The sequence below is a fragment of the Lipotes vexillifer genome, unplaced genomic scaffold, assembly GCF_000442215.2.
Source record: "Lipotes vexillifer unplaced genomic scaffold, Lipotes_vexillifer_v1.1 scaffold314, whole genome shotgun sequence".
Taxonomy (NCBI): Eukaryota; Metazoa; Chordata; class Mammalia; order Artiodactyla; family Lipotidae; genus Lipotes; species Lipotes vexillifer.
In genome coordinates, this window is record NW_006777107.1 from 1,196,800 (window position 1) to 1,214,030 (window position 17,231).

Consider the following 17,231-nt stretch of genomic DNA (forward strand, 5'->3'; position numbering starts at 1 on the left):
TATAGATTTAAATTTGTTTTCTTATATCTCCTAGTTTATTCTCGAACTGATCAAGCTAAGTCTTAATAACTGTGTCACACCTAACATAAAATGATTTGGTTTAAAACCCAGTCACCCGGTACAAATCTTTCCCCAAACCATAGCTAAATGAAAACAGCCATGCTCTTGGGGGTGGTTCCTGTTCTGACTCGTACACTTCGTTCACTTGGGCTTGAACCAGGCGACCGACCAAGACCTTTAACTTGAATCTTTCACAGGAACTACTTAGTATTAAGTCCAACTGTTCCACATGCAGGCAGAGAAAATATACACTGGGTCCTCACCAGGGAAGTAGCTTCAAGCAAAATGTGTTTGGATCAAGAAAAAAATTAAAAAAAAATTGCCATGGAGATTTTCATAGTGCCAAGCACATGCTTAAGTAAATAAGGCAACAGAGAGTTAGAGAGTGTGGCTACAACGTCATGGCTGACGTCCACTTCTAGAAGCTCAGTTCTCTAAGAGCAGGAGGACTTCTGTCTTGTCTGGGACTGTATCTCCCCATTGTCTAGAAGAGTGCCAGCTGTGTGGTATGCACTCAATAAATGTTTTTGGAATGGATTAAATAATGAATTGGCTTACAGAGTATAGAGGTTAGTGTAGTCATCAGCTGTGCTTTTACTTCTCTTCCAGGAACTCTGAGAGAAGGCACACAGTCACCCATTTGTCCACCATCCACTTGCTTCCTACCTTGCCCTGAGAGGTAAACTCTAGACTCATCAGTGATGAGACAGCCACCATATATGTGTCAGACAGAACGAAACCTCCTGTTTTGCCTGCTCCAGCATGGCTGGGATCTCTAGCTTGAATGGTCCAGGTTAGGGTTCTGGATTATGCCATGAGTGGATCCCCGTGTGTGATGAAGGCTCATGCATGGGCACCTGGTAGATAAAGCAGCTGGTGAGGAATCAGAGAATGGGCAGGCCAGAAGGGAACAGGTCCCAGTATGAGGAAATGGAGAGCAGTATTGCTCTCTAGCCACCACTCTTTTATTCACATAGAACGAAGGGAGAGCAACTGCCCAAGAAGAGTGTGAAACAAGCACTTCAAGTGCAGGGCCTAGGGGCATGTGCCCAAACACCACTCTAAAGGAAAAACCTGGGGGGTAGGAGTTCCCTGGTGGTCCAGTGGTTAAGACTCTGTGCTTCCAATGCAGGGGGCGTGGGTTTGCTCCGTGGTCAGGGATCTAATATCCCATGTGCCATGTGTTGCGGCCAAAAAAAAAAAGAAAAAGAAAAACGTGGAGGGAGATGGTGCTTGGGCTGATGCCTCACAGTTAAATGAATACATTAATTTTTGAATTTTTCCATCAATGGGATTTATCATTTCCAAAAAACACACATGACAGCTGATAGAGACTTCTACCTTGTAGATTGTAGGCAGACAGGTCTCTTGAGTCCATGTTCCACCAGGGCATTCCTCCAATCGCACACATTTATCATGGCACCAGCCACACTGCACAAAGGAAGGGGCGGAGAGGCACTGACTGCAGGACTGGAAATGTTCACAGCCTAAGCCATTCAGCGGGATCTTGGTGATCTGTGAAGACAAGTGATGGAAAGAGCTTCCAGAGGGTTTTTTTGTTTGCTTGTTAATAAAAACCAAATACATCGAAGATACATATAAATATAATTTTACAGAGTCTGACAGGGATAGCACTTATGTATGCAAATCATGTAATAATGCTTACGTGATTAAAATAAAAAAAACAAATTTCTTCCTTCCACTGTTGATGCATATGTGATAAAAGTTACCATTACTGCCCAGTGAACACAAGCATTACCATGCAATGTTAGAGATTCTATTTATTGGGACATTTTGCTCTGAGATGATTTTATTTTTTTATTTAAAAATTTTTATTGGCATATAGTTGACTTACAATGTTGTGTTAGTTTCTGCTGTACAGCAAAGTGAATCAGTTATACATACACATATATCCACCCTTTTTTTGATTCTTTTCCCATATAGGTCATTACAGAGTATTGAGTAGAGTTCCCATGCTATATAGTAGGTCTTTATTTTCTATTTTATATATAGTAGTATGTATATGTCAATCCCAATCTCCCAATTTATCCCTCAAGAGAGTATAAATTAAGCTGCTGGAAAACACACTTGGACCCCCGGGAAATTCTAAGTAAGTTTACATATCATTCTGGCATCAAAATGCACCTCCTCTCAGAGAAAAGGGATTACTGGCCAGTGTCAGATTCCAAGGTACACTTCAGGGTTTATCTGCCTGCTGCACTAGAGTTCTGCCCTTAGGACTGTAACTCTCATTCTACGTGTTTGTTTTTCTCATTGAGAAATAGAGGACAAAAGGAGAAGTTCACATCATGAAGAGGACCTAACATAGGTCCAATCTTCCCTGAGTAAAAATTTAACTTGATTTCAGAAGATCTCTGGAATACTCAGGAAAGAACTTGATAGAAGAGAGGTGAATCCAGACGAAGAGAGAAGTTAAAAAGGACCAGATGACACTGGCTGTAAATATCCACTGAGGAGGAACCACATTCATGGAACCTCCCTGGGGAACAGGGCTTACCTTCTTCCCAGTGACAACGAGTGTATAGCCATTTTGGTTTAGCGGGTCCTCCACAATTGCTTCTGGAGACACAGGGTGGGAATCCAGGAGGAAATTCACGTGTGGGGTTAATGATCCTGATCGAGAAACCACAACCTGAGAAACAAACCAGAAAGCACCCTTAGTCCAACAAGCTGTTTAAATATACTATCAGGGGAAAATGTGGACGATAACGGTAATACCAGATTAGATGAGCTCATGGGTGTTTGAACTATAGGCCCAACAGTTTATCTCACTGTAAATCAATACGACATCTTCTAATCTCCTGCCTTGAAGACAATTCATCTGCACCCCCAAGACAGAGTTTTGCCTATTATCTTTTAATGATTTCTAGGGAAGGAGATCTTCCAGTCAATCAGCCAGCACATGTAGACAAATCCTCACGATTGTATTGGGAACTGGAAGAGCCAAAACTCTCCCTAGCACAGAAAACCTCCCTTATGCTACAAGGATTCTGGATTATTTTTTAATGTATTCTCCTGACCACCCCACTGAGCAGCTTCCCTTGATGTAATGGGAAGGGTAGTGAATGGGAAGTCTGGAGACCTGGATTTGGTTCCAGCTTTGCTACTCTTAAGCCATATGTATAGATCTTTTGAGGTCAAAATAGGCCCTCAGCTAACTTAGAAATGGTGTGCTGTCATTTATTACAGATCATTGTCCCATCATACTTTTTTACTTTGATTATAACTAAAGTTCTGCTTCTTGGTCTGGTGTTACAATAAGGCCTGATGGTTTTAATAATGCCTTGGAAATGAGGTTTGATGATTGGTGTGATTCTTGCTGTTAGGTATTTCTAATTTGGGATGGTTCTCAGCTATATAATTTCCAACTGCCCAGCTGCTAGAACCCAGTAATAATGAAGTCCAGGTATAAAATCAGATGACTATCTGAGATGAACACTCAGACTACAGGAGAATTTAGGAGCACTCAGAGAGACTCTCATTCTTAAATAGGGCATAAGGTTGTATCTACAGGAGGGTACATGAGGCTGAGCATAGCTCTGGACTTGAAATTGACTTTGTGAAATTGCCTGACATCCAAATACCCTTTTACATTTCAGTGAAAGTGCGTTTATTTGCCATGTGTTTGAAATCATGGGACAAACGTGGGCAGCTGTGAGATTAGGACTAAATAATAAATAACTACTCCTTCTACCTTAGCTTTCTTATCTATAAAATGGGAATGAACTGCTTAGTACTCTAACAAACACACAACATACAAATGTTTTGGGGAACCAGTAGTAAATTTTTTCTTCAGTATAATAAAGGAGTCAAGTTGCCTGAAACAATTTGGGAAGATTCCCAAAGTCCCTAATTTGCTCCCAGAGTGGACTGTTGATAGAGAAACCAACCACGCTCACACAGAGCTATAAAAATTAAACACCATGACATTTTTTTTTCTAACATTTGTTCTATCCCAAACACTCAACACTTTCAAAACAACTCCATTAAGCAGGGTGGCTATATTTGCACAGAAGTTAAGTGATGGATCGAAGGTCACTTGGTCAGAATGAGAAAGGATGGAAACTACTGTTATTCCTAAATTTAGGGCCAAATAGTTATTTGTGACTTTTGTAAGGGAAGTAAAAAGAAGTTCAATTACCAGTCCTACTTCCCTTTGGGTGCTGGTTACAAGCAGACTATCAGAACACCAAACTTCTATCCCAAATTATCCAGATTTCAGTTAACCAATTTTTCTATCTTGACGTACTTCTGGTTCTCACCATCTCTTGTTTTTCCTACCCTTTACGCCTCCCTGCCCCCCAATTTTTTCATATTTCCCTGATTGTTGTCAATCACTTCAAACTGAAAAGGTGAAAAAAAATTTCATTTTCTCACACACAAGTAAAAACCAAAACAATACACCAGCCTCTCTTAATAACCTGACTCTGTTCTCTGCCTCATTCTGTGCTTTCTACTTCACTGGAGATCATTCATCCCTCTGAACCTGCCTATAAGTATTTGCGTTTCGTTTCTGTCTCTCTTATACCTTCCATTCTATTCAGACCTGCTACATAAGTCACCTCCTACTACTGTTTTGTCTCCTATTTTCTTGCTCTCTTTAATATCATTTCCCCTATCTATAATAAGCAATCCCTTCTTAATTAATAGGTCATCACCTTTGACTTTATCAACTATCTTAAGCCCATCCAAATATTCATTTCCCAGAAAGGATTAACATTACTCTTTTCATAAAGAAGCTCTTTGCACCTCTGGAACTTGGATAGATTGATTTGGTGCATTACCAGTTAAGACTTTTTGTCTGAAGAACACCATATATGATGGTAACTGAGCCAGGCATTGTGCTAAGTGCTTTAAATGGGTATTTTATTTACTCCTCACAATAATCCTACAGGGTAGGTACTATTGTTTTCCATAAAGAAAAGATAACAGAGAATCTCAGCTAGAAAGTACAAGAGTCAGGTTTCCAAGGAGCTTTATCTCATGCCAGAATCTGTTTGCTTGACCTCTTTTTAAACACTCAACTGATCTACTCTTGGAGCACCAGAGTAAATACCAATAAAAAACTTCAACTCTGAGCTCCCAAGAGCCACTTATGAGTCAAAGCATTAAAACAAATTTCACAATATATTTGCCTTGCCAAATACTCCTTGTTTCAGTAATCTTGGCTGCACAAGTTAAGTGTGCCTAAGGAGAAAGACTCCACATCTAAATAGTTTTTGATGGCACAGAGGAAATGTTATTAGTACAGTTGGCAAGCTCAACTTTTGATCATGAGCTAGGATAAGTGTGGCTTGTTATAGAAAAAGGAATGAACCAGAGAAGACAGGAAGGCTGTGTGGAAAAGTGAGACGACTGCTTGGAGTTTCAAGCAGAGGTCACCACAGATGCAGATATATTTTTAGTTGATTAGCCCTTTCTCTTGAGGGATACCTATTGCTATTGTTTCTATCATTAATTCCTCACTTTCTCTTATTGCCAGAATTCTAAATGAGTGGGTAACCACTTTAACTTTCAAAATACTCCTGAAGCAATGTTTGCAAGAAGTTAGGAGTTCCTTTTGCTTGTCATGGAGATATTTCTAAGGACAGAACAGAATCCAGCATTTAAATTTAATTCTTATGATAAATCACCTGGCAGTCTTAGGACAATGAGTAAGAAATAGGAGACTGGCAACTATCTTTTGAGTTTCTACTGTGCTGACAACTAATCTTTAGTGTTTAGTTCTCAAAACCGTTTTCTTTAGTGTTTTTGAAAATATAAGACTAGGGTGAGGGAGTAGGGAGGAATCTGAATTTACTTGACTGTGGTGGCTATGATCTCAAATTACCTGGGTGAGGACAGGGGAAGAAATATATGTAAAAATAAAATAAAACCTTGTGGCTAGGGCCCTAAATTCATGACCCTGAACAAAGTAATTCTATGTAATATATCTATAAATACATAAAGGCCAGACCTCTTCAACCCACACACAGAGCTCTATTTTTTTTTTCTTTTGCATTATGTGGGCCTCTCACTGTTGTGGCCTCTCCCATTGCGGAGCACAGGCTTCGGACGTGCAGGCTCAGCGGCCCTGGCTCATGGGCGCATCCGCTCCGCGGCATGTGGGATCTTCCTGGACCGGGGCACGAACCCGTGTCCTCTGCATTGGCAGGCGGACACTCAACCACTGTGCCACCAGGGTATATTGGGGTATAATTGCTTTACAATGGTGTGTTAGTTTCTGCTTTATAACAAAGTGAATGAGTTATACATATACATATGTTCCCATATCTCTTCCCTCTTCGTCTCCCTCCCTCCCACCCTCCCTATCCCACCCCTCCAGGCGGTCACAAAGCACCGAGAGAGTTTTACTTTTGATTAAACTGTTTTAGAATTTAATTTTCTTTAGGAAGGATGAATACAATTTAACGTGAGATATTATTTCTCACATAACGTGAGATACGTGGTTTTTCTCCTCATTTTTTTAAAGTAGACAATTCAGTGGTTTTTAGCATATTCACAGATTTGTGCAACCATCTTCACAACTAATTTTGGAATACTTTTATTATCTCAGAAACCCCACACCCCTTAGCCATCATCCACCCTAGCCCGTCATACCCTCCAGTTCCTGGCAACCACTAATCTACTTTCTATCTCCACAGATTTTCCTATTCTGGACATTTCATGTAAATGGAATCCTACAATATGTGGTCTTTTATAACTGGCTTCTTTCACTTAATGTTTTCAAGGTTCATCCATGTTGGAGTATGTACCAGTCCTTCATTCCTTTTTATTGCCAAATAATATTCCTTTGTATGAATATACTATATTTTATTTAACCATTTTTCAGTTGATGGACATTTGGGTTGTTTCTACTTTTTGGCTATTGTGAATAATGCTGCTAGGAACATCCAAGTCTAACTTTTGGTGAGAATATATATTTTCACTTCTGTTGGGTATATACCTAGGAATGGAATTGTTGGGTCTTAACGGTAACTCTATGTTTAACTTTTTGAGGAACTGCCAGACCATTTTCCATATGGGATGCATAATTCTACATTCCCACCAGCAATGTATGAGTGTTCCAATTTCTTCACATCCTTACTGACATTTGTTATTTTCCGTTTTCTTGATTATAGCCATCCTAGTAGGTGTGAAGTGGTACTTCATTGTGGTTTTGGTTTGTATTTATCTGCAAAATGTTTCCTTAAATTAAGTAAAAGACAAGTTTACTTCTGAAGGTTCACAGCCTTCCATCCATTCCTCCTGCCTGAGACTGACACTTGGGCATCACTTGCTCAGCCTCCCAACCAGTTCTCTGAAGAACATACCTCATGGTCAGACTGGACTTTTGTAAAACAGAGATCTAGAGAAGCTGGAGGTCGGGGAGGGGTAGAAGAAACAAAAATGGATTCTCACTAGGAGAAGCAGAGTGGGAGATGCAGCACATTCCCCAGTGAATTGAGAGAGAGAGAAAAAAAATGCTAAGTGAAGGAGATGACACCATTAATAAACAAACTGGGTTATAACTGGATGTGAACTTACAGATCCAGGAAATGAGTCTGCTTTCTCTCTAGTTTCTAGTACAGATCTGGCACATAGTAGGTCCAAAAGGCATATCTATTGCTTAAACATATGAATAGACTGAAATAATAAGCCTACTTAAGCCTTGATGAAGGGATGGGTTTTTTTTTTAATGCTTCAGACATTTAGATAACCTTCAAGAGTTTGGTTTGCATTTTCAAGGTATGGCTTCTGATGCCTTTTGCAATGGACAATGTTTGTGTCCCCCCCTGCCCAAGTTCATATGTTGAAATCCTAATCCCCAGTGTGATGGTGTGAAGAGGTGAGGTCTTTGGATGCTGCTTAGGTCATGAGGGTGAAGCTCTCATGAATGAGATAAGTGCCCTATAAATGGGACCCCAGAGAGTTCTCGTGCCCTCTTTCCACCATGTGAGGACACAGTGAGAAGATTGCAATCTGTGGACCAGGAAGCAGGCCCTCACTAGACTCCAGATCTGCTGGCACCTTGATCTTGGAATTTGCAGCCTCCAGAACTGTGAGAAATAAATGTTTGTTTTTTAAGCCACCTAGTCTATGGTAATTTGCTACAACAGCCTGAACTGACTAAAACACCAGCTACAGGTTTATATCTTAAGTATGTGAGAGAAATCAGTATTTGTTTAGAAAGAAATCAGATATAAAGAGTTTTGTTCCAACGAAGGTAAACATCTAATTTTCTGGAATTAAAAAAATGAAACATAAGAAGTGGAAATTGCTGATTGGTGCTGACAACTCAAAATTAGAAGTAGTAAGACAAAGTACCAGGTGGCAAAAGTTGAATTAAATGAAACTTTGCTCTGTTCTTTCACTCTTTTTTGGTAAGTGGGCACTAGAGCTTCTATACCAACCTGACACTATAAAGGCCAGGGTATGTACAAAAAGTAAAACAATTTTTTCAATGATTATAATACCGATGTGTATGTGTGTTTGAACTTTTTGAAATGAGTCAAAGTGAGTCAAAATGAGTCAATACCAAACTGAGAACTCTGTAAAAAATTTCAAGCATCTAAAAACCAAATAAGCTAGTAAATTTGTAAAAATTAAAAAAAATCCAATACTTTCAAATCAGTATTCCAAATACAGTGATTGTAGGATTCGCCAATCTATATATAGAGCATATCTGTCTGGATTTTGAAAAAACTACTGATAAATATATTTCCTGTTTTAAAATGTCTCTCCATTTTTTCAAATAAGCACCCGAACAAGAAATTCCAGTTATTCCCTGCTACCAAAAAACCCAAAACAAACAAAAGGTTAGCACTTTCCCATGGTTTCAAATATATATGGTGTTTTAAGTTTCTATGCTATAACAGTTTATAAGATATATATATTTCAAGACCATGCATTAATTCATTTTAGGAGACTATATACAAGCTGGGCTTAATTTTTTGTTATGGACATAACTCTGAAATTATTATTTACAATAGGTTCTTTTTCTCCCAAAAGAAATTTCAGAACCCATGAAGTATATTTTCCTCTAGAGAAATATAGCAAAGCTACCGTTCTTTAGAGATGTAACTAAATCAATGATGTACACCTTAAAAAAAGGCAGATGATATTTTTATCTGAGCATTTTATAAAGGAGACAGGTAAGTTAGCAATCTCTGAAGAGGAATGTTCAAGTTCAAGCTTTGTTTGGCTGTGTCTCTGCAGGCTGCTCACAGCATTGATGAGTTGATGATCTGTGTCTACATAGTCTAAAATAGCAGTAATCCCAAATGAAATGTATGCTGCAGGCTTCGAGCACAAAGCACTGACATGCCATGATGGCAGCACAGGAACTGAAGAAATTTAGAGACAGGAGGTCAATAGATGAATCGATTCTTCTTACTAGAAGTGAGTAATTATTGTCAAGTTCACTGATTACTAACATAATCCTTTAAGTGATGGTCATAAGTAATGATCATGAGCTAACGATGTCTTTTTAGGTTGTCCCTACCTCTTGAAGTTTCTTGCTTAAGACCAACTAGTCCAGTTACGAGGCACAAGAGAAAAGGGGTTATGGGTGGTAACAGCATCAAGGAATCGGGGAGAGGGGAAAGGGTGATGGGAGAAGAGCAAGGATAATGCCAAAGAACCTAATGAAATCTGTGACAGTGCTCAGGCAGTGGCCACGGTATATAGACAAGGTAGCTGCCCAGTGAATGTGGAGCTGAACTTGCAACAAGTCTTGAAAGTGCCTCCCCACTCCCACCCCACCCCCAATCCACTTGCTCTCCCTGGCCTGACAGTCATGCACAAATATTTTAATAACGATGCTTGCATCTAGAGATTAAAGGCCTTATATAAGTGTTGTAAAAAAAAAAAAATCAAGCAAGCATTGTTTTTGGATGTAGATTAGATGAGGAGCTCAGAAGGGGAGATGTGGGCAATCCCTGTGATTAGTCCTGTGATCTTCATGAGTATCCTGCTTCCCTCTCCCATGTAGCCCTGCACACTGTGCTCATGTTCCCCAGCCTTGTTCTTTTCTACATCCGCTCTGCCTCCAAAATTCGTAAGAAGGCGTGTTCTTACTGTTTACTTATACTATCTCAAACATTGCTTATCATATTATTTTACTTCAGAGCATCCCAGAGTGATCACACAAATAAAAACTGTTTTTGAAATCTGTGTCTACACTGACATAGCTCTACAGATAGACTTGAATGTATGTACATAGTAGTATATTTAGACATAGCTGCACCTGTGTAAGTTGCATGTTTAAATGTTAAAAACATGTCAAAAATGTCTTCTCTTCCATATGTATAATATTGTTAGCTAAACAATATAATTCTTTCTAATCAAATAACCACTGTGAAATACCTGATTCACTTTGCACCCGACAGCTGGGGCTGAAGCTTGTATTCCCAGTCAGAGTTGAACATAAGCACAATAGGAAAGGCAGAAACAGCTGCAAACTCTTGGGAGAAAACATTTGCAAAGCAACTTTGCCTTTAGGCTTCAGGGTAGGAAGGAAGTAAAATCATTTTTCTATTCCTTTTCATGTATGGCAGCTGTCTTTGGGAAAATTATGTCCCTTCTATATTGTAAAAGAAACTTCATAGTATTATTAAAACACGGGTTGTAGAAACTTAGGCTTGGCCACAGATTCAGCACTTCAGTGCAGTCAAAACATTTACAGAACTTGGTAGGTTACTGCTTAGATAGATTAAGCTGGATGGTCCCCAATTTTTGCTGCACTCCTGACTCCGCCTCCACATTATTTGCTGTAAACAAACTGGATTTCAGTGATGTTGATTCTTTGATCCTTTAAATGGTTTAGGTTTATTTACATAAAATTTTACTAAATGGAATTCTTCTGGGCAAGTGTCAGAGAAATAGACCCTCTCTCTGTGGGTCTCAGTAGCCCTGTGTTTTTTATGTCTTTGTTTTCTCTACTCTTCATGTCAGATACATGTTTTTATTTCCCCTACTGAAATTTTAGTTCCTCAGAGGCAGGTTCTGTGTCACTGCTTCCTTTGCTGCACTTACTTGCCTAGTAAAGCAAAGTAAGTACGTTCTTGATACATATTTGATGAATTAAGAGCCACTTGGTTTAAAAAAAAAAATCAAGGATATCAGTGCTTTTCATAAAATAAATATCTACTTATATACTTATTTTCATCTTTGGTGTTATGGATGCAAATTGTACTATGGCTTCTTTTATGAAAATGCTGGGAGACAAGAATAAAACATTTGTTACATTTTTAATAGAAATGTTAAAGCATTTCTATTATAATGAGACTGATGTATATAACATATCACTTGGGTTGTGAAATCTGTCACACAGTAGAATTTACTTAGCTATTAAAGCAATCTCTCTAATAATGGAATTCTTTAGAATCTGGAAATAGGCCAGGAACCTTATGATGTGAAAAAGTGTCAGACCTAAAATGACTGTAGAAAGCTTATTAATATGGAACTGGATTGGTGAGGTATTAGACAATTAAGAAAAAAAGAAAAGCAGAAAAAAGATAAAGGGAAGCAAATCAACATAGTGAACACAATAAGAATTCAGTAGAGGAATTCAGTCATCCTCCTTTAGATTTTTTCTTGGAATTCTATAGAATAACATCAACGTAAACTAAAAACACATATAAACACCACATAACAAACACATTTTACAAGGATAATAGATACGATCATATTTCAAATATGTTAGGGTGCTTGTCTGTGTGGGAGGAGACTGGGCATCTCTCCTTCACATTTTGAGGAGTTAAGGACAGCAGTGGATGCTCTGAAGTGGGTGAATAAGAACACTGGGCTGTGGGGGTGGGAGAAAAAGTGTAGTTAATTGTGAAGCAATAGGAGGAGGGGAGACCAAGTGTGGGATTATTTAGATAACAGGATCTACAATATATGATTCATTTTGAGGTGGGAAAGTTTTATTTACACGTTTTATGATTTTGAAAAAATTTCACCATGCTCACTAGTACAAGAAAAACATTTGATCAGTATCCAGACTGCTATGAGACAGTGGTAACTTTTAAAAAATATATTTGTTAAAGAATACAGATAGAGAATGTACAGATGGGCAAGTCATAGGAAAGCATCATCGTCCTCAATTCGTTTACTAAAAGTCATTGCCGGACTGGGCTGTTAATTATGTCAGACGATTATGAAATAAACAACCTTCTTTAAAAGAAATTTCTAGTCTTTGTGGAAAGTCAATATTTCCAATAGATACCATCGTCACTGTGCATTAACCAAGAATCTACTAATGAACTCATGTTGAAAGCACTACCAATAACTATTAGAGCAGTAAAACAGACCCAACATGAGAGCATTTTAATTTCTGCAAAGTGCTAGGGTTCTTGTATCTAGGGGACACGATAACTGCAAGTCTGAAATGTGAATTTTATTGTATGGAAATACTGTTGCTATCCATTAAAGGCATTTCTTAACAAAATCCAGATCTTTTTTTCCCAGTGTTTGCACTTTTCTGTGTCTGACCCCATCATTTTGCAGAATCAGGAGAACTGGAGTTACAATGGGATTTTGATGATAACGTCCCTTCCTAACTCCTGCCAATATTTCTCAATGATGTGAATGTTTCTTCTCATGGAGACGCACGGTTCACACAATAGCTCTCTTTTGATCCATAGCTTCCCTTGAAATAGGAAAACATTGCCTGGAAGTGCTTTAATTGTTTCATTTTATTTTCCAATCATGTGATAGAAATCATGAATGAAAAAAAAAACCCCAAACCATTCTAGGCAAGAAAATTAAAGCAACCACATTTAAACTGAAAGCTTTAAGAATTTAACAACGAAAAAAGACCATACACTTCATAAAAAGTGGACCAAGCTTCATTGTTTTGCTTTCAGTCTATGCCTCTAGCTTCCACTGTGATTTTCACTTACAGTATTTGCAAACACCTTACTGTAAAAAGAGAAGGAAATTAACTGCATAACACCGGATAAAACAGACACAGCCACTCTCAGAAAGTATGTACCTGCATGAATCGACCCTCTGATGTTCCAAGATTAGCGATGGTGAGGTCTCCTTTAATAAAGGTGGATATAGATGTTAAGAGGACTTGGTTGAACTGGCCCATGAATAAGTCAACGCGCTGCAAAGCTGTGGTAAACTCCGTTCGGTATTCATCACTGCGCACTTCGCAGCCTGATGAATTTCTCAAAAGTGTCTGGAATAAAATATGGTCATAGAATTAATGTGAGTCCAGATGTGAGCAAGCTATTAAGAAACTTTCTGGTGTGTCTTTTTAGAGCTTGGAGGGAATGGCAAGGATAATAGTTTGCAAATAGACAAATAGTCCCAGAGAGGCAGAAACAATTCTAGTGACCTAAATGACTCTAGTACCAGTAGGTGTTGCTGTGTATATATAGACTCTAAAACTAGGGGCAAATCTTTCCCTCACAGTTTGTATCATGGTTTGATATGTACGTACATAAAAATTGAACTTAGCTGGTGCTAGTAAAAGGAAAACAAAACTATGAATATTTCAGGCCTGGACATGAAGGTAATGCTTCTAGCAGGCAAGTCCAATGATATGAACATCAACTGGAATAATCATAAATGTCAGAATCGCACTAGGACATTATATTTTAAAACGTGTTCCTTTGTGCATTTGTGCGCAGTGGGGTGGTGGGGATAATTCATGGGGAAGCAGCAGAGCACAGACTCCAGACCTAGGTGCCTGCATCAAACCCTGGTCCTTAATGGTTACTCGTTGTATGTAACTTCTATAACCTCCCTGTGTTTGTGAAATTCATGTTATCTCTGTTACAGTTCCTCCATTTGTAAAATTGAGAGAATTACAGAAATGTACTTACCTTACAGAGCTGTTGTAAAGATTAAATGAGCTAGTTTACAGAAACCTCTTATAATAGAACCCAGCACAGAGAACACAGAGTATTTGTCCTCATTATGGTGAAAGGCTCAAAAAATGTAAAAGTTGTACATCAAATGCTTTGTTAACTGGTTAACTAAAAGGCAATTACCACCAAATCAGGTATTTATCTTTTAGCTTTAACTTTAAGTGAAAGGATTTAAAGAATATTATTCACTAATACATGACAATTTAAGTACCATGGATCCCTCTCTTCACCTTGACACTTCAGTCTGCTGGTCTTCCTTCTACTACTTCTCAGATTGTAACATTTGTCTCCTTTGCAGGACCATCCATGCTTGCCTGTCAATGTTAGAGTTTCTCAAGGCTCCATCCTAGGGCTGCTCCTCTGCTCACTCACTCCTCATACTCCCCACCCAGGATATCTCAGTTTTACTCTATTTAGTTGACACTCACATTTGTGCCTCCAGGCTAACTTGCTCCTCTGAGCTGACTGTGCATTTATCAAACTGCCTATGAAATCTGAACTCAGATGTCTCAAAGACCTAGGGCTCAACATGACCAAAGTAGAAACCACAATCTTCCCCCATGCCTGACCTTGTGATATAACGCACCCCAGCAAATGGCTGCACCATTTCTCCAGGTGCACAAGTCAGAAATCTAAGTGGCATCCGTCATTCCTCCCCATACACAGTCCATCACCAATTCCCATCAATTGCACTTTCTAAATATCTCCTGGGTCTCTACAGTTTTCTCTATCTCTACCACGGCAACCTTCATTGAAGGCACCTCCATCCTTTCCTGGACTATGACAATGGCTTCTTAACTGGACCTGCCCCGTCCAATCTCATCCAATCCCTTTCTAGGTCCATTCTCCACACTGCAGCCAAATTTTCTTTTTAAACTACAAATCTCATCATGTCACTCTGCTTAAAACACTGAACATTTCCCCACTGCTCTTTGGATCAAGGACAAAACTTTTAACATGCCCCACTGGATCCTGCATCATCTGGTTCCTGCTCAAATTCTCCAGACTCACCCTGCGCTGTGTTCTTCCTTGCTCTCTATGCTCCAGTGAGCTGGCCTTCTCTTAGTTCTCTAAATAGCTATGTGTCCTCCATGACAGGGCCTCTGCACATGCTGTTCCCTCTGCCTTGAATGCTCCTTCCACCTCCATTCACCTTGTTAACTCCTATGCCTCCTTCAGATCTCAGCTTGTCATCAGTTCCTCAGAAGGTCTGCCCTGACCCCAATATCTAGGTCAAATGCTTCTATTATAGACTGTCATAATACCATTTACTATGTGAAATAGCACTCGTTATAGCTGCAACTACTATTCGCTTGTGTGATATAAGAGTGATGTGAGACTTCTCCCAAGTGGCTCCCTGTCTTTAGGGACCCTGCTTGTTTACCACTGTATTGCTAGTAGTAGATGAAATATCACACATAGTAAATGTTTAATAAATACTAATTGAATAAATGAACAAGTAAGTAAATCAATTATGGGTAGATGGGGAATGAGTGTGAAGATATGAACCAATATTACTAAAGCTATTTTTTTTTCAGGAATAGGGATAGTTTATGAGTTTATAAGGGACAAATGGAGTGACTGACCCCGACAGTCCTGACAAGATAATTGCAAATTGGTAACTTTGGGGAAGATAATGGGGGGCAAGAAGGTGTATAAAGAAGACAAAGTCTAACTTGAAGAAAGAGAGAAAAAGCTCAGTTTTACACATCTTTGTATGTAGCTACAAGTCCAGGAAAATGATTTGAAGATTAGAGATTTTCTATTATTGTCCTATTATATTTGTAATAATCAGAAAGTTGTTAGAGCATATTTCAAACCAACTTAGTGCTTAAGAACAAACTGAAATAAAAAATTTAGTTACCCTTACGTAAAATAACCTTACTCCTTAATGTCAAATCTCTGTCACATAGAATGCAAAGTTCTTACGTCTACTAACTTTTATGGTTAAATATCACCTAACATCCTGTTTTATATAGCAACAACTACTTTTTTATTTTAAATGGTGATACGTTAGCAAACAGAGAGTCTCAGAGATGCTAAACCTATGACTTTTAATAAGATGTTCTAGTTCTAGACATTTTTTGATATATTTGTGAGTGCTATTTTATTATTTAATTAGAAACTTTTCTTCACTAAAGTGCTATAGATTGCTCTGAGGAGTAGCAGATAACTGAGATGTACTGTGAGTTCAATAGTTACCAATTAATTGGTAATTAAGTTTCCATTGGTGATCAATCATCCATTTTGCAGAGAGTGCTCGAACCAGGGAAGCTTCTTAAAGGAGCAGAGGACATTTTTAAATCAAAGGCCTTCTGAAGTATTCCGTTATAGAGGTGGCTGCTCTTCAGAGTCAGCTTCTGTGATTTTGTTCATTTCTTGTTCTCCCTTTTTTCCTATGTCTAGGTGGCATTCTGGGAACTTTAAAGCCTCAGACTTGACTTGGGGTTTGGTGCTGGTAGAGATATGATGGATTCATCAGGATATAAAACAATTGGCAAATTGTGGAGTAGAGTCTTAGGTTGTAAACTAGTAGTAGACTACTGTCAACAAGAGTCCAGGAATTGTCTCATTTATCTTTTATCCCCACTGTGTACACTGCCTAGCACACTGTAGGTATTTAACAACTGTCTGCTGAAAAATTAATGCAATTATACTCCAGTTTGCAAAGTAACCAGGCATAAAGCTCATTTGCCTACCCAGCTTGCTTTGTGGTCTGCCTTGCTGAATAGGGCGAGCTGGAGAACAGAGGTTTAGATGCATCCGAGTGTCTGCAAACCTGCAGGACCTCACTGATCTTTTCTAAATGAAGGGAGAGAAACAGGACCAGAACTTTAGCTTCTATGTGTCTGTTTTCTCACATGTAAGGCTTAATAAGTGTAGAACTCTGCATCAGAGTTAATGCAATATTTATATTCCACACTTCAAGGTTTCTCCTTCAGGAAACAGTAAGGTCTCTAAATGGTACTTCCTCAAGGACTGAGAGGGACTCCTGTCCCCCACCCTCCCACAAACAAATTCCAAAGTATAGAAACACTGAACAATGTTGGAATAGGATGTACAGACCTCCTTGATCTTAAAAAATTGTGCAATGGAGCCACAAACCAAACATCATGTCAGGGTCAAGTGGCATTCAAATTTCAGAAGCCAGGGGACCCCAACCTTTTTCTTTTTCATTTTCTCCTCAGCTGAGATCTGCAGGAGAGGGGCACTAACTTCGAGGAAAACGTAACATTCCAGTGTTCACTGCAGGAGAAGGGGACTACTCCTTGTCTCTTCCTGCTG

The 17,231-nt window shown here is 38.9% G+C and overlaps 1 protein-coding gene across 2 annotated transcripts in view; it reads right to left on the bottom strand.

Moving 5' to 3' along the window:
* MET (MET proto-oncogene, receptor tyrosine kinase) overlaps nucleotides 1–17,231 on the bottom strand; it is a 135,567-nt gene that overhangs the window by 43,850 nt on the left and 74,486 nt on the right. For both annotated transcript variants that reach the window (XM_007450782.1, XM_007450781.1), the window contains exons 3-5: nucleotides 13,061–13,252; nucleotides 2,579–2,713; nucleotides 1,402–1,575 (exon numbers count right to left, since the gene is read on the bottom strand). In XM_007450782.1, coding sequence (XP_007450844.1) covers nucleotides 1,402–1,575; nucleotides 2,579–2,713; nucleotides 13,061–13,252 — 501 coding nt within the window. The remainder of the gene's footprint in view (nucleotides 1–1,401; nucleotides 1,576–2,578; nucleotides 2,714–13,060; nucleotides 13,253–17,231) is intronic.